The sequence below is a fragment of the Apteryx mantelli genome, chromosome 14 (assembly GCF_036417845.1).
Source record: "Apteryx mantelli isolate bAptMan1 chromosome 14, bAptMan1.hap1, whole genome shotgun sequence".
Taxonomy (NCBI): Eukaryota; Metazoa; Chordata; class Aves; order Apterygiformes; family Apterygidae; genus Apteryx; species Apteryx mantelli.
The window spans coordinates 8,008,143-8,032,819 of NC_089991.1; the positions used below are offsets into that span (position 1 = coordinate 8,008,143).

Here is a 24,677-nt window from a genome sequence, read left to right on the forward strand (position 1 = left end):
TGGCAAGAGCCTTGTGTCCAGGCACGTGCGTTTGGGAGAAAACGCAGCTTGCACCGTTTGTGCCTTGGAGTCTTTTAGTACTCCCAGGAGCGAGAAATACTCAGCTCGTGTTCAAAAACGAGATGAGGGAAAAGCTTCCAGTGACTCAAGTGTTGCGTTACTTAACGGTCATCAGATGTGCGGTATTTGTGACTTGTTTTGTTTTGCTCGTCCATCAGTCACAAGCTTTACCAAGCTCTTCCAAACAGGAAGACTGGGGTTAGAGTCATTTAGTCTCCTTCTGCATCCGTGGGGGCACAACAAGGCTGTTATGCAGGGTAACGGAGATCTTGTGTAATCCTCTATTTTTGCGGACCCAGGGAACAACAGGAGGGCGCTCCATGCCCAGAAGGTCCGGGGAAACGATCCTGGCCACCACAGCCCTGCAGTGACTCTGCCTCAAGGAAACTATTCCCCTGTCGGCCAGGCTCATTTTGTGGCTTCCAGTAACGTCAGAGCAATCTGCAGTTATTGCTGAGTCTAGATTCCTTCTCTTTGTTGCAAACTCTTCAAAATTTGTATTGAAAAGAAGCTGTAAACACGGTCTGCTTGTGCTTAGTATCATCCTGCTTTTTGAGATGTATTGTCTTCATTGTGAAGGGAGCATTTGAGAGCTGCTTTTGTTTTTTTTCCTGTTGTGTTTGCACATGTTGGGGGAGGTTTATATTTTTTCCTCAAAATATACTAGGAAAAATACCTCCTTCCTTCTCCTGCCCCCTCTCCCCTAAACCTCAAGTGTTTTATCCTAATGCATTTTGAGATCGGAGAAGAAAAATGCATGTGTTGCATGTGACAGAGCAAGGGTGCAGAAGGTCATATTGACAAAAAGGAATTAGCGTTATCATCACAACACTCGAAACAAGATTGTGCCTAGCAGTAAAGGAATCCACAGCCCTCGGCTAGCAGCAGAGGCCTCCTGTAAAAAGCAGGTGGAAAAACAGGTGCCAAAGAACATCACCTGTGAAAACCAGCGTGCCAAGTAGGGAGCTGGCCGGGAGGACCTGCCGTGCGGAGCGGGGGGACCCTGGAGCCCTGCCCTCCAGGAGGCTCCCTGCCGCGCAGGCAGCCCGGCTGTTTCATGGCCGAGCTGCTGGTACGCGGGAGCATGGCTTTTACAGCTGCCTGCTCAGGGGTGACCAGCCTTTGCCAGGCTGTGTGAGCCTGGCTTCAAATCCCTCTCGTGGAGCCGGAGCTGAATGAATGTCTTTCTCTCTGCAGTTGCATAGTTTTCACTATACTTTAAATATTAATTGTGTCAGAGGAGAGTGACTGTATAGACTTTGTAGGTGCTTAGGACACTTACTGGGGAGATTGTCTCCAGTGCTTCAATAAGTGCTTAATTATTTATACGGAGTGCAGTAGCTCCAATAGCAGAGGGCAAGACCCACTTCCAATACCCCGGGGGTCAAGGAGCTCTTCAAGTGATGGGAGGTAGGAGCTCAGACCCATGTGCCAGAGAGGACGAGGAGTCTGAGTCTCCCTCCCCTTCCTTCCATGGGACGGAGTTACGGTGTTGTCAGATGCATGGGCATGTTCTTCCTCCTCCTCTTCAGCTCCATGTAAAGCGCAAAGCCCAGTCCAACTGGTGTTTTCTGGCAAAATCTAGCAAAGGTAATGCTGAAGACGTGGATCCTGCCAGGACTTAGGTGTTGAGCACCATGGATGCTGGAGGCCTAGATAGTTGTGTGCATGCCCTGAAGCGGCAGTGCAGACACCTAATGAGAGTGGGAGTTGATTAGCAGCTCTCTTTGCTGAGGGAAATGTTTTGATTCCAGCTGTGCTGATAGATAAAATTCCTTGCCTGAGGTCTTGTGTTTAGGAGAAGAGTCCTAAGAGAGCAGAGAGCACTGGAAAAGACTAGACTTACTGAGCGCAGTCCCCTGCAGTTGCATCAATCAGGGAATCGTTTGTTTAATGCTGAAGATCCCATAAAACACCCCCTCCAATCTTGTGTAGGCCAAAGTGTTCCCCAAACTTGAGGTATATCTTTTTGGTCTTTTGCAAGCAAACATGAGTGTGTGCTATGAGTCCAAGTTAGCCTGTAGTCCAGGAACTGTGTCAGTGTTGTGCTATGCTTGAGCTAATAAGCCTAAAATATGTGTTTTGGAGAAGTTTCCGAGTTCTAGTGGTTGAAGTGCATTGGGATGAAACCTAGTAGTTACAGAAATGCAGGTTACATTAACCGCCCATGCTGAACAAAATGATAGTTGTAAGCCCCATCAGTGATGAAAAATGACTTGGACCTTGAAAATAGAGGGAAGTGTGGAAACAATGGTAAAATCCCGTGTTTCTGTAGCTGCTTTGGATGTGCAGCGTACTGCAGTGGGCTCCGCTATTCTCACAGTGCTGCAGGTCACTGTGACCTGACCAGCAGTGTTACATGCAAACCTCTGAGGACCGTACTGGTCTGGAGAACAGGCTTCTCCTCCTCCTGAGGAGAGTGGCCTTGTGTTGTGCAAGTTAATTATTGACTTTAATCACCTCTCTTGCATTTCTTTTTTTAGATGCAAATGCTGGACAAGTTTCCGATGGAAGGAGGTCAGAAGGACCCCAAGCAAAGGATCATCCCCTTTCTGCCAGGTAGGTGCAGTGGGCTCCAGCAAAGACCATGCTGGTTTTGGCATGGCAGTGGACTTTTTCGCAGTACATGTGTGCACACGCCTGCTTTAGATCTTATGTCTTGAACCATTGGAGCATTAGCAAGTTAGCTGGTCTGCACTGTGCCCATTAAAACATTTATATTTGTTAGAAAAGTGCCCCATGAGTGTTTAAAACCCCTAGTTATTCCCTCTCCTTCCAGAAGGCACCAACGGGGGACTTCAGCTAAGCCATCCCACGTGCACAGCTTCTGTCAGTAATAACCCGTGGGCAGACCAACTGTTTTCAGAATGAGCGTGGCCAGCATAGCACAGGGCTGCGGATGGTGTGGAGGCTCCCCAGGAACTGTTCGTGTGCTGTTTTTCCTGCCGTGTGCGACTCAAAGAGCTATCCAGAGAGAAGGAAGTAACAGTTGAATTCTAAATGTTAAATGAAGCTGATTGACAGCCATGCCTTCTTCCTGTAATGTTTGGGACCAGTTGCTCCAAGACAGGATTTATGTGGTGTGACGCATGCCCTGCTGCAGCCCAACATGCAGCTGGGCATTTCTGCATCCCTAGTAACAAATGTAATGATCCATTTCAAACTTTGTGAGGGCTGGGGATTGCTTGTGGCTGCCCTTTCATGCTGCTGTTAAGGGAGGGGGGAAAAAAAACCACCCAATATGCCTTGCAAAAATACCCAGCTGGAGGGGACCCTGATAGTCTTTCATGCACCCATAACTAATGTATTTGACCGCAAATTTGTCTTTATCCCCACCCCCAAGTAGCTAATGGGTGTATTTAGAAATGTCATGGTACCATAATCACTTCCAGTGACTGTCAAGTCCATTTAATGTAGCCCTGTGGACTGTGTTCTGCTTCCAGGCATTTCTAGAAACATAAAGATGTTTAGTGGGGTTTACTTTTCTCTGGCTGGCATGAAGAAAATAATTTACACCCCTTTACAAGCAAGAGCAATCTTGTCTGGATTCCCCATAGAGGTATTTCTGATTCTGTCTTATCCCTGGATTGTAACATCAGTAAAACCAAAGCACACCTGACATTAATACAGAGGAGAAGCCATTGCTGTCCTATTTTTCCTGCCAGCAAGGAGTGGGAAGGAAAAGTGGAAGCCAAATTGGCAAAGGGTATAACTTGGAAAAATTGGAATTACAGTTTGGCTGTGCTGCATTTGCGAAGAATTCCCACCAAAATGCTGATGTTCTTGGAAGGCAGTGATTTGGCTCAGGTAGCCTGTCCTGAACACTGCTTCTTGCATCAATATTTGTTTCTTCTTCTTTCTTTTGAAATAGTTCCCCTTTGTTAAGTGGCATGTCACTGGGATTTCCATTGGAGGAGAAAGGGGGTTGTAGTTGCTGGGAAATAAAGGCTGAGTCTTGTGTCCTAAAGCAGTTTTGGGATGTTAGGATGGCAATCCTCTGTAGGAGCTTGCTTACTGGTGTGTGTACTGTGTAGAGACTTTTGCCCTTTTGCTCTAGTCCCCTTTCTGCAATAGGATTAAATAATACAGTTTTCAGAGGTCGCAAATTGACTTCAAAAGCTGCTAGAACATGCTTCTACCAGCAATTTTTCTTGACATTTCATTTCTGGATTAGCTTGCAATAGCTGAAAAGAGAGATAGCACTGCTATGGCGGCTTTGCCACTTTTACTTCCTGGTGCAAGCACAGAGTAAGGGGTAGTTGTAATGAGATGATCTAGGCATGGGACTATGGCCTACCTCTGGGCAGGAGGTACTCACCAGATAGATATAGTCTTGAATCTGCCTGACCTCATGGGGCAGCTTCAGAAGCAGTCCTTCGACCTCTTGCTTCCAGGAAGTTGTGTTGTGAAGAAGTGGGAATTGTTTTGCCTTTGCTGTTCGTTGTGGAGTGGTGAGGAGATGGTGGCTTTCTCATGAGCTTGGTGGTGAGCCATCTAGCCTTACCTAGTGAGATGGCTTGCAAGCTGTGTCTGCCTCTGAAAGAGGACTTTACTTGGGAGTAGGAGAAGGCTCTTTTAATAGTTACTGGCAATGCTAGAGGATGTGGAAAACAGTATGGTTCCTTTCTGGATCAGTTCTTGGCCTTCCCAGTTCAGGATGGCAATGGACTTTTTTACTTTACAACTGAACCCCAAACTTTGGCTGTCTCTGTCCAGGTGTGCCATCAGAAAGAGCTCAGTGCAAACAGGCCAAGGTCTTCCTCTGCAAATTGTGCATGGGGTACACTTAGACTTGCTAGGTCGGTGATGAGGTTCAGCTTCTGTGAGTACTGTAGTTTGTTCCCAATCCCCATTTTAGCAATATTTTTAGCATCTGAATTTCATTACTAGTGCAGATTTGGCTCCAGTGGGCTTACTGAAAATATGCTGCTTTCTGGGAAGCCAGTTCTATGGTAACATTAGACATTGCGGCCACTGAAGCACTGAAAAATGTCTCCTGCTACCCTGTACGTCCTGCTGCCGTTGCATTCTTAGCAAACCCCTAAGCCTCTGAAGCTCAGGGTCACCACCACAACCTGAGAAGATGCCATCTGGGATCATCTGTCAGACTGGTTTCCTGGAATGAGAAGAAAGCCCGATGATTACTCTGTAGTTATAGCATCCAGCCCAAAGGAACACTGTTCATTTTGTGTTGCTTTGTGTGTTAATGTTGTTTGTTTCATAGATTTAACTTCTTTGAAATTTCTAGAGATTTCAGGGCTTTTGCAGTAGGTCTCTGACTACACCAAAAATACTCTTGTAGATGAAAGTCCTTCAGCCCACTCATCTCTTCTGAAGCAAAGTCATAAAGCTGAGTTCTCAGAAGTGGAGTTTAGAGCCAGGGGTTCTCCTTTCCTGGATGTCAGCACAAAACTCATCCTGTCGCACAGCTTGGTCTTGTCAGGTTCAGACTGGCAGTACATTATAGCACTCCGGCACTGTGCCTGCAAATCCTGTGCTGCCATATAGGGGAATTTGGAAGTGGACTCTTGGCTACTTCTGCTGGCTTCGAGCCATTGACACATCCTGCCCAGCTTCATGTGGTGTTGAGGATGGCCCTTTGAAATGCCTCTGGCTGCACCCAGCTCACGCATGGGATCCACTGTGGACTCTGGGCTGGCCTCAGGAGCAGATGATGAGCTCTGTGCAGGACAGTCACGGCAGCTCAGTCCTTGCATGGAGGAGGTGACCTACTAAGGGTTACACATTTGTTGGCTGAGGAGAGGATGGTACGGAGACCCCAGGAAAGAATGAACTAAGAAAACAAATGAACTCAGTTGGGCCAGTTGTATAAGGGCTGTGCCAGATCTTTCAGGAAACAGCTTTTATAAGGAGAGTGAAGCCTTCCAAACTTTGTACAGCCCAAGTGGCCTGGAGCTGATTCTGGCCAGTCTGCTTCTCTTGAAATGTGAACCTCAGCAAGGAGGGGTTGCCTGAGGCTGAGCTAACGTTGGCTGTAAAACTGCTTTTTAGGAAGCTCTAACTTACAGATGATAGCAAAATCCCAAGAAGAGAGAGGGAGAAAAGAATTCAGTGAGATCCCTTTAGAAAGCAGAAGGATGCCTACTTTCTACCCCCTTCCCAGTCTGCTAACTTGCTCAGTATGGGCATCAGTGCTGTCCGCATAGTTTGGAACTTTTCTCCCAGAACTACTGTGGAGACGCTAATAGCTCCCTGCAAAGGAGAAGGAAGACAAGGCGCCCCTTTTCCACCTGTGTGAACCTGACATTCCACCATTTGCATTGTCTCTGCATCAGACCTGTAGATGGAGAAATTACTGTTTTCTGCTTTGGCAAGATGGGCATCTCTGCCCTTGCACTGTTGTGTGGAGAATCCCAGGCTAGCTCAGAGCCCGTAATCAGGAGCTGCCTTTTCTGTAGGCAGCTAATGCTGCTGAGGTGCAGACAGTATTACTGCAGGGAGAGTGCTGTGCTGAAACAGTTGCTCTGCTTTTGACCCTCAAGCTGTCTTTAAATGAACTAACTCAGATTTCTCTGCATAGCAAGGCACTGTAGACCCCGAGAGAAAAGGCTTTGGGAACATTTTGTTCCACTGAACTCTTGCATTTCTCAGTGAACTCCTCTTTTGGTGGGCTGTGATAGGGCTTCGGAGGAAGGTTTTGGTGCATCTTTCCAAGCAGTTCCACTTTCATGAACCTGAAGATGAAGGCAAGTTGCTGAGACTGATGGGACTGCCAGGATTACTATGGATTTACTAGGTAGGGGGCTGCCTTTCCTCCTCCTTGCCTTCCTCTTGGCCCTTGGTCTCTGCAGTAATGCTTCCTTTGCAATAGGAAGGGTAGTATGGCTGTTGCTATCCTACAACAGCGGAGAGCAAGCACTTCTTTGGGATGGGAAGAACCTCATGAAGTTCAATAAAGGGAAGTGCAAAGTCCTTTTCCTAGGGAGGAATAACCCCATGCACCAATACAGTCTGGGGGCTGACCTGCTGGAAAGCAGGAGATGGACCTGGGGATCCTGGTGGACAACAAGTTGACCATGAGCCAGCAATGTGCCCTTGTGGCCAAGAAGGCCAATAGTATCCTGGGGTGCATTAGGAAGAGCGTTGCCAGCAGGGTGAGGGAGGTGATCCTCCCCCTCTACTCAGCCCTGGTGAGGCCAAATCTGGAGTACTATGTCCAGTTCTGGGCTCCCCAATACAAGAAAGACATGGAGCTACTGGAGCGAGTCCAGCGAAAGGCTACTAAGATGATTAAGGGACTGGAGCATCTCTCATATGAGGAAGGATTGAGAGAGCTGGGCCTGTTCAACCTGGAGAAGAGAAGACTGAGGGGGGATCTTATGTGTGTAAATGTCTGAAGAGAGGGTGTAAAGAGGATGGGGCCAGACTCTTTTCAGTGGTGCCCAGTGATAGGATGAGAGGCAGCAGGCACAAACTGAAACACAGAAAGTTGCATCTGAACATGAGGAAAAACTGCTTTACTGTGAGGGTGACAGAGCACTGGAACAGGTTGCTCAGGGAGGTTGTGGAGTCTCCTTCCTTGGAGATATTCAAAAGCTATCTGGACGCAATCCTGGGCAACGTGCTGTGGGTGACCCTGCTTGAGCATGGGGCTTGGACTAGATGATCTCCAGAGGTCCCTTCCAACCTCAACCATTCTGTGATTCTGTGATGGGAAACCAAGATACTGAGGTTTGCCACTGAGTTAGGTGGGAAAGAAAAAGCACCTTTTCCTGTTTCAGCGAACTGTCCCAGTGGTGCCCTGAAGAGCTTTACAGTTTTAGCCTAGACCAAAATCCTTTTCCTGTATCAAAGGTGACCAGTAGCATCCTGGGGGGCTCCCCACTCTTTGCTTCCATGGAGGCTTCAGCTCTTCAGGTTTATTCCTCTGGACAACTCATCCAAAGCCTGAGAGATGTCTTGCCCCCATCTCCTGTTTTGACTATAGTTTTTTCAATGACTATCAGGAACAAATAAGACTAACTGTGCTCCCTCCAGTATGATCTCAAACCACGAGAGTGTAAGGAGCTGTAGCAGTTTGGAGCTGTCTTGATAGTGGCACTAATTCAGCTTCACTTCACAGACATGTGGGACAAAGGCATTTTACTGGTCCCCCCCTCTTTTTTTGCCAGGGTATCCACACAATTCAGAGCTTTGCCACAGATGCTAAGTGCAGAGCTCCTGGAAATGCTGTCTCCCACACCTGCTTCCCCATCCTAGGAATAGCCCACGTAGCTGGCTGCTTTGTGGGCTGGGACTAATTATGTGTACACTTGGGACTGCCTTTTTTTGAAGTGAATTTGGATCCCATGCCAGGGAAAATCTGGTTGTGATTTGAAAGGTGCAGAGAAGTGAATTCTTTCCGAGGCAGTGGGGAGGGGGAGGGAGTGGGGGGAGTCCTTCAGGGTAAAGCAAGAGGCACAGACATTTTTCCGCTCTTGAAATATCTGGCTTCTTTAGTGGCTGTGATCAGCAGGGTGATATGTTGAAGGTTCTCTGCCCCTCTAGCTCGCTCAAGATCCAGTAACAGTCTTTGGCTCAAAAGGAGCCTCAACCATTTTGCTGGTTGCAATGCCTCTGCATCGTTTCTTTCGGCTCCTTGCTCCCCAGTATAACTTTAGCTCTGCCTAGAGAATTCCGGTGGGAGGGAATCATTTGCAGACCCCTGTTTCCCTACCTGTCTCTTTGGAGAGTTTAACCCCTCTTTTGGGCTGCCTGCTCTATCTCATGCTGCTGGAGACCTAAATTCCTTATCAGCCCTTTCCCCATCCTCTCGTGACACTTTGCAGGCCTTGATGAATAGCTGAGATGGCCGGGGCTGCACCGTGTCACGTCACAGCCCCCTCTCCAGAGCTGGTGCAGCACCCGTCGTGCTCAGTTATCAGATAAAGCAAAGCAGCTTTGATTAGCTACGGAGGGGGTTGCTTCCACTGCTGGGTGATCAGAAACTTTCTGGCATTGTAAGAGTTTTTAGGGGCGGACAGAGCATCTTGAATGAAGCTCATCCGGCTGTGTTGACACTGGTGAAAGCAGCCCTGCTGACACGGGACGCCAGCTTCACAGGGCGTCTGCGCGGGGGACGAGGCCGTTCTCTGCGGCAGGGCACGGGTGCCAGCCATCGTGCTCTGCCTCTTGGCCTGTTGGCCACAAGGCAACGCGCCGATGTCATTTCTCCTGTTGAAGCCCTGAACCCAGCTGTGTGCAGCTTAACGCAGAAGGGGCAACCTCTACTCCAGAGACTTTGCTGCTGAATATGAAATAAAAGCCAACAGATTGTCTCCCCGTGTCCTGGCCAGACTATATTAGTTAAAGAATTATTGCAGTGGAATTCTGGGGGGAAAAGGAATGCAGGAACAGGGAATGTGGCAAAGGAGGGTTTTAAGGAGGGATTTGAAGGAAACCACACCCGCGGCTTGACAATGTTTGCAGGAAGCCTCTCTAGTGTGGGGCAAAGCATTAAGATGCTTATTTAGAAATTTGACAATTTAAGAAAGTATGGGACAAGCAGAGGCAAGATTCATGTTTCACACCAGCTGGAAGATGAAGGTAGCTGTCTCCTACCCATGTGTGCCTCATCTTTTGTTACCCTCCATCAGCATCCTGCAGGTGCGCATGTGATTCTCTGCCGGGCAGCTCATGGTAACTGATGATTCAGCAGTCCTGTCAGTGGCATTTGGAAACTGCCATATAATTGCTAACAGAAAATGTTGTTTGCTGCTTTCAGCTTCCCTCCTTTGCTGCTCTGGCTGCAGAAGCGAGGAGGTAGATGGGGAGGGGAATGGGAGAGGGTGGGATTCACAACAGCGTCAACCACAGGGACAGGACGGCATGTGGATGGACGTGCCCAGTCCAGAGGGGAAAGATAGCAGCCATCAGTGCTTCACTGGTGGGTACAAATGGACAGGGAGGAGATTGCTGGGTCTGAGGACAAGAGAGATTTCTGCCCTGGGATACATATTTCTCCTTGATCCATTGGGGAAGGTAGAGAGGAAGGTCTTGTCTGTGCAGAGCCACAGGAGTTAACTGGGGCACTGTGAGCCCAGAGGAGCCAGAGACATCCCTCACTCCGGAGAAAGGCCGGTGGCCAGCTGGCTGAGGGGTGTCTCAGATGCTTGGCAAGTGGCTGAGCTCCAGGCAGCAGGACTGCTAGGACACGCCGTGTGACAGTGTTGGCTTGCATAAGACTTACAGGGACACTTTGGATGGATTTGCTACCAATCCATCATATCCGATGAATTCCTGCTGATGTGTGGTGGGCCTCTGGCCACTGTGGATCGAAGCAAATAACAGTGGTGGAGGGAGGGGTGCCCTCGCTGAAGAAGGGGAGAAAGGAGGAGCGTAGCTGAAGTGGTAGGACATAGCTAGAGCTTTGTAAACGGAGAGTGTCATGTCCCGGAAAGTTGTGAGCTGTATCCATCGAATTGATGGTGTCTCAAAACAGCATCAAGGCACTGTACTGTGATTTTTCCAGGCTCCCCTCCCAGTAGGGCAAGGAACAATAACGGCTCCCTCCCATTAATTCCGAGCTGACTGCCGCTAAAGAAGGGAAATGGAACCACTGAAACAAAGCAGGCGTCAGAGCTAGCGAGATTGTATCAGATGGGTCAAAAGGGGAGGCAGGGAGGGAGGGAGGGGGTCAGACAGGGCAAGGGAAAAAAGCATGAATTAGCTGAGGGCCCATAACTGTGTTTCCAGCCTGTTTCCAAGGTCTGCCGCACTTGCCCTGTCTGCTGAAGCGGGGAGGCAGGATGCTTCCTGCCATCTCGGAAGTCCTACAAATGTGGCCGCATGTTGGCTTTGTGGTAAGCTGGGATTTTTTGATTGGGTTTTCCCCGTCTCCAGCCGCCCCTTGGGAGCCAGCTGTGCTGACCCTGCTGCTCTTACCGAGGACCTGAGCGCGGCCAGTGAGGGCTTGGTCCGTTCAGAGACGCCTCGGGGATTACGCGTGGGTGCCCCCCGCCAGAGAAGCGCACGTCCAGGTAGCTGGTTACTTTTAAGAACAAACCAGGGTCAACACAGAGATAAAACGAATAAACAAACGCTGGAGTCAGCAGAGAGAAGCGGGAGACGTGGCTTCTGCTGCTTTGTTACTCTGGGATTCGTCTTTCCTTTGGGCCGGTAAAAGCCCCAGCTGCTTCGGCAGGAGCTGCTGTAATCTCCGGGGAGCAGAGCTCGCCTTGGCAGCAGTCCTGGTGGGACCGGCCGCCCCGCAGCCCCGTGCGGTGGGCAGGGTGCAGCACTTCTCCTCTGCAGGGTGCCAGGAAGAGCAGCAGGGCGACAACGAGCGCACGTCGCCCTCCGGGTGCCTTCGGAGCCTCTGCGGAGGCTGGATCTCGTTCTCTGCTCTTTCCCCGTGGTCGTCACGGGGAGCAGGAGCGGTGGGGGTGTCTGTGCCTGGAAACTGCCGTGGCTGAGATCCCCCACCTGCCCCTGCTGCTTCTGGGTCACGTCTAAAGGACCTGGAGATTTTTGGAAAGCACTACATAGAGAGCTAGATATTTTTATTATTTTTGGGTGGTGAAATTTGATTTCGACTCTGATGTCCTCTTGGGGTAAATTTTTCTGGTGGTTTACTTTTTTCTAAATAAAACTAATCCCTGTTACTCCAAAGCAGTCCTACAATAATAAACCAATCTGCCTTGCCTAATTCTCCCCAGCAGCTGTAACCAATCAATAAATGTATGAAACGTGATATAAGGGGAGATATCACAGGGAATGTCCTCCCACTGTTGCACTGAAGATCAGTGAAGAGAGGCTTCATTTGCTTTGATTTTTTTTTTTTTAAGGAGTTGCATTGATTTCAGCTCTCTCCTTTTTGGTTTTATTCCTTCCAACTGTAAAGGGTGAGTTGCGTTGGTCAAACTTCTTCAGTCAAAGTGCTGATGGAGAATTACAGTACTTCCAGGTAACGCTTACCAGTCAGATGCCTGCAAAACACCTAACTGCTGCTGTGAAAGGAAGTAACAAATGTAAATCAAAGCAGGTGCAATGCTTTAGTGCAGCTATATTTATATGGATGTAACGTAGCACTTCACAAATGTAATTACCAAAGTGTTGTATAATGTATAAAACTGAAGAAAGAATACTTTCTAAATTGGAACGTGTGCACAGAGTGTCTTCAGACCCGTTGTCCTCCTCAGAGGGACCACTTTTTTCCTGCTGTAGGCATTTTCTAGTTTTTAAGGCCCAGATAGAGCAGGCAGTATGCCCTGTGGTCTGGGGTGCTTCGCCCTGAGGCTCGGAGACTTGTGAGGGCAGTCACTCCGTAGTGGTGCCTTCCCTCCATCTTCTTTTTCCAAAATCAACTTACTTGGCACATTCCTAGGTGATAAAAGTTCAATCCACTTCTCATACTTTGTTTGTATGGATAATGGACAGTATGTTTTACTGCATTTTCTTGTGCAGTACCTCTTCTTGTGCTAACAAGGAGGAGACTCTGCTCTGATTACAAGTGCATAACCTTGTTGATAGGTAAATATGAAAATCTAATCGTTTCCTTTCAGCCCTCTGAGTGCTTGAGTTGTGGGAAGAGTGAGGAGCTAGTGAAGTGGATCCTGTGGCAGTACGTCCTTACCAGCTCATAAAATAAAACCACTAATGAGAGAGACTTGCTAAATTATCTTCCCCCCCATTTTCCTCTTTGTATTTCTCATGCTGATGTTGATGCTGAGGGTAGGAGCACTGCTATGAGGATGTTAGGATTAAACAGCGACTAAAGTGAATCTTATCCAAGGATGTTCTTACACAAAAGGTCAAGGTGGTGGTTATTACTGGAGTAATTTTGCTGAGTTTGCAGGCATGCAGGAGCCAAGGATCTAAACAGTTGCATCACGACTGTCATTGCCCTTGTCTTGCTAGATAACACGAAGGCTGCTAAGTCTGCTCTCCCCTTGCTGTAACTCTGCAACTCTCATGCTGCAGAATTACTGTGGGAACAGTCCAGCCAACTGTGAGACTTTGCTGAAAGTAATTCAGCCCCAGGGGCTTTCCCCACTTTTCTGATGGCATCTTTCGGTGCTGATGTTTCTTCCTCCTGTTCTGCATGCCTTCGCCTGCCAGCTACCAGGCTAAGAGTTGTTACAGGCTCCTAGAGGCAGCCAAAAAAGTGTACAAAGCAGAGGGTGCTTAGAAGCAGATGTGAGTGACTGGCACCGTTGCCTTCACTGTATCCCCTGGAGCTAAAGCAATGAAGGATGCAGATACGAGATGAATGACATCGTGCATTTCCCCTGCATTAGATAGTCTTAAGCCACGCGAAAAGCCCTGGTGGCAGCAGTTACTCATGTTTTGCAGATATGGTCAAAGGAAGATGTGCCCAGGGTTTCTGCCTTTGCATCCCCTTGACTCAGCAAGTTGTCCATCCTTCCCTTCCAGGAGGAAAGTAGTTTCCTGCTCTCTTGCTCTTCAAGTCAAGGTTTTATAGCCATATTTGGCAGCACTGGCAGGGTCTGCAGTTTTGTTAATTAGGCTTTTTGTTAAAAAACAGCTTTTTGTTAGAAAATAAACTTTCTTATCACTTCATTTGTTGTGATGTATTTATTCCCCATAACTATACTCTTTTATTATTATTATTCACTAGCATCTGTTCGTTAAACGTTTAAGTATTCCCACACCCAGAGTTTGTTATTTTAGAAATTTATAATGTACCCACCCATCAGTGATTTCATCTTGGCACACTTAAAAACAATACAGCTATTCCTTACAATTGGCAATAAAATTATTGTGATCCATTCATCTTTTTAGATATCATTGTTCAAATAGAAAACCATGCAGAAAGTACACCATGATACCTCATGAGAGGGGAAATCAGTTGATCGTTTGCTTGCCTGCTGGAAAATAATTGCTAGAGGCAAGGAAAGGAGCTCCGGGCTGGTTGTCGCTTCCCTTTCCCTCCCAGTCTTTCCAGACAAGTTCTGTTCCCAGGCTATTGATCCTCAGAAACAAAAGGACAGCTTGCACAGAAGGGCATTTTTTATTTCACTGTACCATGAAGACTGCCAGACGTGGCTCTGGCAGGCTGCAAAAAGGAATGCATTTCAGAGCAGAGCGTTTCCCACCGTGAACATCTCAGCCCCTCGCAGTCAGCGTGACATAAATGAGAAGCAATCCTTCTGGTATGAGACAATCTGACCCTTTGAATTTCACTGGAGGGCAAGTATAGAGCTAATACTGATTACGAGTGCTATGTGCTCCCTTTGACAGTCCAGTTTTGAAGGCATTCTGCATTAACTGAGCCTAATAGGGGATTTGGCTCCTCCATAAAGTTCTGATTCATACTCCTTACATGCTGAAGCTGGGTTGTTTTAGTTCATCTCTGCTTAAAAAAATGTGTTGGCAGGCTGCAGAAGTCATGCATATTCCAGTTCTTGGACAATTCAGGAAGCAGCAGAGTGGTGACACAGCCCTGGTTTTAAAAATCATGATAGACGTGGTCATTTTGACACATCTGTTCACAGGTATCTTGGTATCACCGAGCCTCCGGTTTCCGCAATGCCTTGGCTCCTGCAAAGGCTGGGCAGGGGTTGGAGCTAGCTATGGTACAGCTAAGGGCTGTGCGACTCTCCAGAGTGCTTTTGCCTTTTCTGATGTTCTTTGCAGAGAGAGCGTGTTGATGTTTGGTTATGAGAGGAGTTTGGCTTCTGGGTTGCCCACTGTTGCCCCCTGATAAGGGAAGGGGTTGCATGGACAGACACATCGGTCTCAGTGGGTATGATGTTGTGGTTAGAAATCCAAGCAGGGACAAAAAGAGGTGACTCTTTCCCGGCATATGGAAGATGTCAGGAGGAGCTTGAGGGAACTTTATTACCCTCTCCCTACACCGTCTTTTAGCTTATTGTATTGCAAAGCAGTGCTAGTATATATTCCTGGTGCTTTGGAAAGTGCCAGTCTGAAATCCTACCACGTACCAGACCTTTTGATCACTCAGTCTATATATGTATCTTTTTCACTGTCTGTTAATGACTTTTGTCTCGTTAAATGCCAGAGAGGCTGTTCTCTGTGAAAGCAGCTTGAAGCATTTAGGACTCATTAGACTTCAAAGGGAACAGGCCTGTACCACAAGTAAGAGGGGAGGAAATGAAGTGGCAAGAGGATTCCATTAATGGAGAATAAAAATAAACCCCAGACAGGAAGGAAAATCCTATAGGTCTGACTCAGAGCTGCAATCCTAAGGCTGTGGCTTCAAGGACTGATTCGACACTGAAGCTGCACAGAGAGATGCCCTCTGGCTTGGCTTCTAACCACACTAGGCTCGAATGCCTCGAGCTCAGAAGCTGAGGCCTGGAGCAAGGCTAAGGACCACACTGTCCTTTCCAAGGACGTCTGCTTTCTGGGCAAGCGCTTCCATTTGTCAGTTGACCTGTACAGCCATGAGTCTGCAACTGCAGTCCAGCGTGTGTGACTGGTGCAGCCTCTGGTTTTGCACGCCAGCAGACTGCGAGGTGTCAGGCACTTGCTTTGATAGGAGCTGTTCTTCCGTCTTCGCCACGTGGAGAAAAGCTCCATTGATGAGGGAAGACGGGAATGTAGCTTGCTGGTAATTGTTTCTTCCTCCTTCTCCCTCCCCCTAAATATGCTTGCCATTTTAAATGCACTTTAATAAGGTATTTAATCCATGGGAGGGAATCTGCTTCTGTATAGGTAAGGTGCTGTTGGCTAGAACAGGATATGTAGGGAATAGATCTTGACAAAGTGGTTCAAAAGAGATGATACCTGAATGGAAGCATCTTGCTGACCTGCTCTTCTCTGTTCATTTCTCCTGTTTCAGGGAAGATCCTCTTCCGCCGAAGTCATATCCGGGATGTTGCGGTCAAGCGTCTGATACCTATTGATGAATACTGCAAGGTAAGGGAGGTTTCTAGCTTCAATCAAAGATGACACCACTTTGAGGAGGCTGGATACTGTTCTATTGACAGAACATAACTGTGTGCTGGTGCTGGGAAAATGGGAAGTGTGGGCTATCCCTCACTATAAAACCTTTTTTTTTGTACTCCTGTGATGAGACAGCCTCCCACTGATGCTCCTTTCATACCATGTGATGAGCGCTGCGGGCTCGGAGGCCTGCACGTGCTGTGTGCAGGACAGCCCAGCTCCACTCCAGCTCCCACCATGCTGCTTTGCTGTCACTTTCTTTTCCTCTCTTTCTCAAGTTAGGCCTGAAGGACTTGGTTTCTCGGGGAGCAGTTCCTTCCCCTTCTGATGGGATCTGCTGTTTTATGTAGGAGACAGCACTTTCTTGGTGAGATGATCCCAGTCTGGGGCGTAAACTCACATGCAGCCATTACATATCTCCACGTTCCAGGCGTGTTTCTTTGAAGTTGAATAATACTCTGATGCGTGTGTACACATAGGACTATCCTATGTTTCTCCAAAAGTTGCAATTATAATGCAACCCAGTCCCCATTTGTCTACTGCACCTTCACCTCCCTTTCCCCATGCTCTTGCTTCCCATACCTGCTTGTTGTTAGCCCAGCTCGTGCACCCTCAGCCATTTGGAGTTTTCATTTACCTCTCATTGAGTTCCTGCAGGTGTGGCAACCACTGTAAGTTATTTGCTCAGGATAAGTTGCCTTGTACCTGTAGAAACTTACTGGGAGCCAACAGAGATCATCTCTCCATAGAGGCAAAATACAACTGATTGTCCATGTCTTTTCCCTATAAGCCTATGATAATCTGCTCCATATTTTTATGAATAGAAGACTGTGCTTAAGTATAAGGCAAATTATGTTGTTAGGGTGATTTTTCTGGAAAGAAACCCAAAATATTAAAGTCCACAAAAAATTATTTTCACTCAAATAAAGTACAGTGATTGAAATCAGCCAGTATATGCCGATGCGCCACATCTCATCATGTCAAAGAAGTGCACTAGTACTTGCAGCAGCCATGAAATGATCTGTAAGTAGAACCAGTACTTCCAAAACACAGTCTGAATGCTATTGAAAGCATACATGAAACCTGCAAACCCCCAGGGAGAAGATGGGGAAACAGCAAAATGTTAGTCACATTCCTTAGGTGTGGAAGGCACTCAGATACTATAGTAATGACTGTGGCCTAGGACTTTGCATGGCAGGAGAGACTGTGGGTTGGGACTCAGCCAGACCTATAGAAGGAATGCTGTGCCCGGAATAACAAGTACCAGGATAAAGGTGAATTAATGAATGTGTCTTGACAGGTCTGCAGTGGGGCTGCAGGTGAAAATTATTGAGGGTCAGGTTAGTAGGTAAGAGCAGAGTGACAGAGAGGTGGTGCAAGGTGTGCTTGGAACCAGTGGTCTAAACAGGGAGCAACCTGGGTGAAGCTCAGGGTGCAGCTAACTGCTTAGCTCCAGGCAAGTGTGATCAGCCCCTTGTTTTCCGAGTCACTCAAGTGTGCCAGCGACACACACACACAGCCTTAAACTGAATTTTAGAGAAGGAAAAATCCCTGAGTGATAACAGGCTGTAGCTGAGTGTTTCAGAATGATGCCATTAATGGCGTGAAATATAATGAATCCGTTTGACTTAGCAACTGGAGCAGAATGGCTGATGTTATATGACCTACTTAGAGAGCAGCTCTCTCCTCCTCCCGTTAATGCGTTACCAAGTAATAAAATGCCCCCCATGCCAGGCCTTCCCATTTCTGCTACTTAGCTGTAAAGCTGCTGCTGAGATGGAAGGTGGATGTGGGACCGAACAGCCGTAGAGACTTGGAATGAGCAAAGAGCAAGAGGGAGTAGAGAGACTTCTCCTTGTGGGCACATAGGGCTGCAGGTCTCGGGTGCAGAGCCCCTGCCATCTCTCCCTGGCATATTTATTGTCGGAGGTGGACTGTGCACGTGCTATGAGAATCCACCCTTGGCCAAAAGAAATACAAAACCTCTTCTAGCTTGCTGTGCACGTGGCGCTGCTTAGTGAGAATTGAGAGTTAAATGAAAATGTTGTAAACAATTTCCCACAAAATACTGTGTAGGAAAGTTTTTGCATTTTCTTCTGGGAGGGAAGTGGGTTTTCTTCACTCTGAGAGAGCCTGGGAAAGAAAGCCAGGGAAATTCAAGGCAGAAGTAGACAAGGGGAGTGAGGGAAGGAACCGCTGCTTTCGTAAGGCAGTGCTCTTGCTGGACTCAGAGAAGGGCTCTATTCTGACTCCCTCCTTGCTGAAAACCTGGGCAATCTAAAGTAAGGTCCAAGAAAAGCAGCAAAACAATCAGAGCTGGTAAGAGTAACCAGTTCTGAGCTGCGTTTTCAAAGGACTCATTGTACCGTAGGACTGACTAGGAGGGGCAGTGGAGGTCTGAAATTTTTTCCTGTTGCTCCAGTTTATTCTCTTTATGTTCTACATTTTCCCCTGAATGTGGGAACTGCCTTCCTCCAGTATAAGGGATTTTGAAGAAGTCTTGGTTTGATTGTAGATGAAAGAGTTGTGGTGGTGCGATGCTCTGTCCCTACAAGACTGGACAGACCTCTAGAAAAAGCCCTGCTAGAGAATAATCCTTTCTCACCCCCTGGAAAATGGATTTCAATCCGATAAGACCTGTCTGTCTTTGGTAAACGGCCTTTCTCCTCAGGCTTGCAGGTGGCAGAGCAGGTGACTTGCTGTGCCTCCAGCAACGTGGACTCAAGCCCTGCACTGGTTGCCCTCCCCAGTGGGAGGGTGGGCTTGCTTGACTCAGCCACCGCTGTGTCAAGTGAGTCAGGACTGGGTGGGCTTGCTTCAAGGTGTCCTGAAAAATGAGCTGTGGCCCTTGCTTTTTGTCCTCCCAGTGCAGGGTGTTTTCTGTTGTCATCCCTTGCTATCGGAAGATAGAGAACCTTCTCCAGGCCACGGATCCAGAGCATTTCTGGCACAAAAAGAGGAAACTGTTTAGATCACAAGATGCTCGGTACTTGAGGAGTGGCATCCACATGGAAATGGCATCTGTGAAAACCTGGTCTGCTGGATAGCCATTCATGCACCCCAAAGCCAGGGAGCGAGTAGCTTTTTTCTCTCCTGTTTCTCACATGATCTTGATTGCAGCAGGCCCCTGATTAGTGGTTTGACTGTCTGCTGTATTGCCAGTGAATGACTGGGCGATGAATGGCTGGAAGGGCTTTTGGGGGCCCGCAATTAGGTCAGTGTGGAGCCACATCTGATATGTGTGGTAACCCCAGGGCTTTGCATATGTGGCTTTGTCTCTGGTACAGAAGTGAGCAGAGATTCACAGTCTGCCCACACTTGTGTCACAAGACTGCTGTGACAGCAAGTGGAGGGGAGAGGGAATTATATAGGAAATTAGTCAAATATCTGCTCCAGCTTGGGAAGCAGAGCTGCAGCACTGGTCCCTGCTTCCAGATCTTCCTTCTTCAACTTCTTTTAACTTTTTGCAGTCACCTCCATCACGGCCTCCATTCCCTCCCATGAGCAGAAATCAGAGCAGTGCACTCTGCACTGGTGTTTGCTCCCACCCCACCTTCCTGGCACAGTCTTTCCACCTCGTCTACAGTCCGAATTGGAAGGCATCTGCAATGGCTCTGGCCCAAAGCTAATATTGGTGTTCCAGGCATTGTCCCCCCAGCTCCCACAAACACCGTGGTGTAATCGCTCACACTCTCACCCTGCAAGTCCCACCTTTGAAGCCTGTCTTTTTGCAAAAGACTTCCTCGAAGGGAAAGGGGAGGCACAGAGGCAGCTTAGAACTCCTGCCGCTAGCATGAGTAGCAGCCTTCCAGCCTTTGCCCTGACCAGCTGGTCTCCGCTCTTTTGCCTCCCCTGCCTTCTCTCTTTGCCTTTTCTGGAGTTGTCATTGCCCAACAGACAATTTCTGTGATGTGGTAGTCAGAACTGATGGGAATGAGAATGTCCCGTGTATAAACTGCTTGTCCTTCCCAGAGGAAAAACGGCTCCGTGCACACAGTGCTGCTGGGAGCTGTGGGAAATGGAGCCCTGCTGTAGCTGGGTGAGTGGTGGTCAGGATGGGCAGCCCCATGACTCCTACGCTGCAAGGACATGTCTGTCCGACAGGCTAGAGCAGGCCTAAGATGGGCTTGGGCAGTCTCTGCTTATCCCCCTTTAGTCTTTAGTTGTGATCCAACTGTGTGTTCTGTGTGGCTTGCCCCATTCTGGTGTGTATTTGCCATAGCTGTCCCCTCCCTGGCTCTGTGCTCCCTGTTTGCTGGGAACCGGGTATGTGCCAAGCTTTTCAGCACTGTGACTTTGTCCCTTGCGATCCGAAGGCCAGTCCTCGCTCGGTTCCTTGCCTACTCTTGAGAGCCGTGCTTCGTGTCACTGGTGTCTCTGTTTCATCCACAGGCTCTGATCCAGCTGCCTCCCTACATCTCTCAGTGTGAGGAGGTTCTTCAGTTCTTTGAGACAAGACCCGACGACTTGACTCCCCCCAAAGAGTAAGTTGGTTGGGCAGTGGCTCCTCAGAACTACTGCCGGGGCAGCAATGAAATGCAAACTACTTTGAGCTCCCCGATCTCTGTAAGTGAGTCTGGCATTCATAGACAGATCCCCTCGCAACTCACAGATCTGGGATGTGGATGCTTTCATGATATCCTTGGAGAGGGAAAGGGGGCTGTGCAGTTTCATCTGGACACTTCTGCATGCTCAGCTGACTCCAAGCGTAGCCTTCTCCAGTGGGGAAGTGGAAGCGCTTCTCTGGGACCCCATGAAATGTTGGTTTCTCCCCTGAGCCAGCCACAGTGCCACTTACTGCTAGTAAAAACATGGTCAGTCTGAAAAGCCTCATTTCACATGGAAACTGCCAAGTTGGAACTGACTTTCTGTTCCTAACAGCCTCTGCCTCTTTTGAAAGGCTCCTTCCCTTAGCCATTTCTGTGAGCCATCCATAACAACACTCCTGACTCTTGCTTTCCATTCAAAACAAGGAACCTTTGCAAGGAATCTCGCGTGCCTTACGCAACCCTATGTGGTTATAAGTCTTGTGACTATGAGCTACTTTGGCCAGGAGCCACCCATCTCTTATTAATCACAAGCAGCATAAATCTGACCAGCCGCCTCCGTCTCCTGCTATGCTGCTCTCTCTTTTTATGCCGCATGTGACACTATGTGCAGCTCTACCAAAGGTTGAGCAACGGAAGAAGCTTGATTAATTGTGCAAGGAAAGGCAGTAAATTGATTTGACATCGTTCTGTATTGGAAGGGTGTGGAAGTAGATAACAGGATTTTGTTTTTCTCCTCTGAGAAGGAACACTGAGTCTTTCAGGTCTCCAGCTAAGTGTTATGCTTGTGTGGATTATATTTTTCCCTGGGTTGTAGATTTTTTTTTATTCACTCACTTAATTCCCTTCCGCCCCCTCCCCGCTTGCCTCTTTTGGCTCCCATTTCTATTTGCTTGGCCTGTTGTCATTCCTTCTGCAGCTAGCAGTCACTTGATGAAATTGGTCTGAGGGCCCCGGAGCCCATTAACTAATCGCTTGCTGTCGGCTGGCGTTCTCGTCCATCCCACCCCAGCTAGCGCTCACCACTTAACCTGCCACCCTCTCTGTTGTCCTTCAGCTAATGCGGCAGCTCGGGAGCAGGGAAGAGACACGAGGCAAAGATGAGCTTGCAAGGACGTTGGGTGGGGGGGTACTGCAGGGTTAGCAGCCCCTGGGGTGGTGTGGGGCCTGGGGCCTGCCTGTGCGTGAGCCTTCAAGCTCTGCACAAGAGGGTGATGAGCTGCTCTGCACGTGGAGGCACCTGTTGAACCAGTCTGTAGCTGAGGCACCGTCACACATGGTAGATCGAAGGGCCCTCCCCACCTTCAGTCTTGCACCCGTTCTTGTGACCCATACTTTTGTCTTGTAGACTGAGCCAGGCACTGGCATGAAATCAGGCAGGGTGGAGGCTGTAGCCAGAACATGGAGGAAATTCAGGTGTGGAGGCCCCCCGGGACACCCTTGGGGCACCCTGCGCGTCAGCCCCCAGAACGGTGCACCTCGCTGTGCTCGCCTGTGTTTGAAGCTGTTGCTTCTGGTGCTCTGCACGTGTCCACATCACTGCCTTGCCCTGTGGACTGCGTCTCCCCAGGCAGCGTCCAGCAAAACTAACCAGGAAAGGAGAAGAGAGGCACCAGCCCAAAGTATAATCCCACAGGAGCGTGTCCATCACAAGGTCCATCCTTGGATACTTCCTGCAGGGTCTTGTGCGGCTGCTGAGCAGCTCCCACATGCACAGGGAGCTCACTGCAGTTGCTTTGTGTTTGTGAGTGTTTGGCCATGGCCACGCTGGACGGGTGAGCCAGGGATGCAACATTGAATCTGACAGTGGGTCATGCTCCCTCTGGCTGCCGGCTCCTCTCCGGGAGGAGAGGTGGGTTTGCAGGACCGAACAGGAATTAGCGGGTGACTCTTGTCCATTTGCCTCCAGCAGCAAAATGCCACAGTGTCTCAAGGACATCTCTGTTGTGTTTCATATCCCAGCCTGAATGCTGGAGGGGTATGTATTAGCTACAATTCAAAATGCTAATTAATAAAAGTCCTTGACTCTCTCCTCTGGAGAGATTGGTGGGAGCCACTTCCCTAGCCCTGAGTGCTGTCATGCTGCCAGCTTACCAATAACGATACGAGAACTATGATAGACGGCTGGGCTTGATCAGACGTGATGGCGTGTCTGGGGTTTGGCCGGATGTCATCATTCATAAAGCAGATAAATACTTTTCTCTGGGAATTTGAAAGGGAGCCAGGCCATGAACAGAGTGAAAAAAGGCAGCTTTTTATGCTGGGTGGCTGAAAGGCAGGAATGGGGGAGCAAAAAAGGACTGGTCAGCATGCTCGTTGCCAAGCCAAGCAGTCGTTCTAGCGGCACCGGGGCCGGCAGGCTTCCTGCTCCCCTTGCCTCCGCGTCCCTTGCCTGGGCGAGAGCTCCAGCTCCTCGGCCTGGTGGCTCGGGGCTGTCCCAGTTCGCAGCAGCTCCTGGGGCAGCAGAGGCTGCCCCGCGGTGAAGGGCTGTGCCTTGGGGGCTGTGCTGTACCTCCCGTCTGTTTTGTTTTCCCTGTGGCGTGGGTGGAGAATCCACCCAACTGGCATCACCCTGGGAACTGAAACCACTTTCCAGAGTCAGGCGTTGCAGTTCGCTGCGGTCCGTGGAGCTCTGTGTTTAACTGCAAAGGCTGAATTTAGTTCTTGGATTTGGCAGCGCTTGAGAATGGAAGGAGGAGGTTGGACAGCCCGCACATCTATCTCCGTGCTCCTCTGCTGTCTGTTTTCCTCCAATTCAGGGCTTTCCTTGTTCTTTCCTGCAGTTCAGTTTTCTTCAGTGCCCATCTGCCAGCGTCGAGAGCACCACCAAAAACAACTTACAGCTGGTTTCCAGCCCTGTAAGCTGTATATTAGCTTTCTTCAATCTCTGGCCTGTTTTACAACCCCCTGCCCTCCTTCTGGCACATGCAAAGGGAGATTGAGTGGAAAGGGACTGAACAGGGAGGGAAAGAGTCAAATGCAGCCTTTGTGCATCCTTTTTCTCCCGTTGCTTCCAGTTCAGCAGTAGATCAAAGCCTGAAGCAAAGCTGAGACAGGAGTCTCTAGCAGTCTGGGGATGCAGCAGGGGGTGAAGGCCTTGCTCCATCCCCTCCACATGCTCGCCAGCTTTCCAGCATCCTTCTTCCTGGAGGGGCCACTTCAAAAAGGATGGTGGATTGAGGCTATGGTGTTTCCACCAGCAGTGACAACCGGTGGCTTTTATGATGTGGATTCCTATCCGGGAAGTTCTGGACTGAGATAACTAAACTCATTTCACCTCAGAGGGCTGCCCAGTGATGTATAGGAGTAGGGTTGTAATCCTGAGGGATTGGTTAAATTCGGGAAAAGGTGGTTTCTCAGAGCTCTTGGTGGGAGAAGAGAAATGGTTATGAAAAGAGAAATCCTCCTGAAACTTAGCAATCTATGGGCATGCGGGATTTTTCTCCCCAGTGTTGGGTGGAAGCCCTGTGAAAACTGTAGTGTTCAAAGGAGAGAAATCATCAAATTCCTGCTCCCAGCATATCTCAGCAGGTCAGACCAGCAGCAGGATGCTCGGCTGTTGAGGTGGGAAATTGCTATGTGTACTCTTCCCCCCCTCACCGCCCTTTTTCAATTTAAAAGCAGTTTTTAGCTGCAGCAGAGAGCTTCTGCAATAGGGCTGGGGAAGTTTGAACTCCTGGGCTCAAAGCCATTGCTGAGTCAAGGCATTCAGCTGCGAACTCTCTTTGCCAGCTGAATTTCGGCTCTCCAACGTGCAGGAGCCCAGGTTAACTCTGTAGTGAAGCAGTGTGCTAAAAGGTTATTAAATAATTTTCTGGACTATATAAGCGGGAAGCAAGGGGGAAAGAGGAGTCGTCCAAAGACTTCCCAGAGCCTGCAAAGCTGCCTGTCTTGCACGCTGTAGGTACACCTAGTTGTGGGAGAGACATTTCTTTAAGGGGCTGTTTTATTTTCAGTAGCTGGGCATCCCATCATAAAGAAGGTGCTTAAAGTTGTGATTCTCAAGCTTTTAGTTTATGAATGCCTGATTTTTTTTTTCCGGTGGAGGTACAGGCACCTGCAGAGCAAATTTACTATCTGTTAACACTCTTAAAATGCATCCTCATACGTCTCTCCTTTCTCCCTCTGGGGACCTGTGGATTCACAGTTTGAAAGCTACTGGCTTCAGGAGATACTGTTCTCTTTAAAAGATGTAAATTC

At 48.7% G+C, this 24,677-nt stretch overlaps 1 protein-coding gene across 1 annotated transcript in view; it reads left to right on the plus strand.

Moving 5' to 3' along the window:
- The window catches only part of SH3PXD2B (SH3 and PX domains 2B), an 89,155-nt gene that overhangs the window by 35,971 nt on the left and 28,507 nt on the right, over positions 1-24,677 (plus strand). The window contains exons 3-5 of the mRNA XM_067304818.1: positions 2,544-2,619; positions 15,827-15,903; positions 20,323-20,414. Of these exons, the coding sequence (XP_067160919.1) occupies positions 2,544-2,619; positions 15,827-15,903; positions 20,323-20,414 (245 nt within the window). The remainder of the gene's footprint in view (positions 1-2,543; positions 2,620-15,826; positions 15,904-20,322; positions 20,415-24,677) is intronic.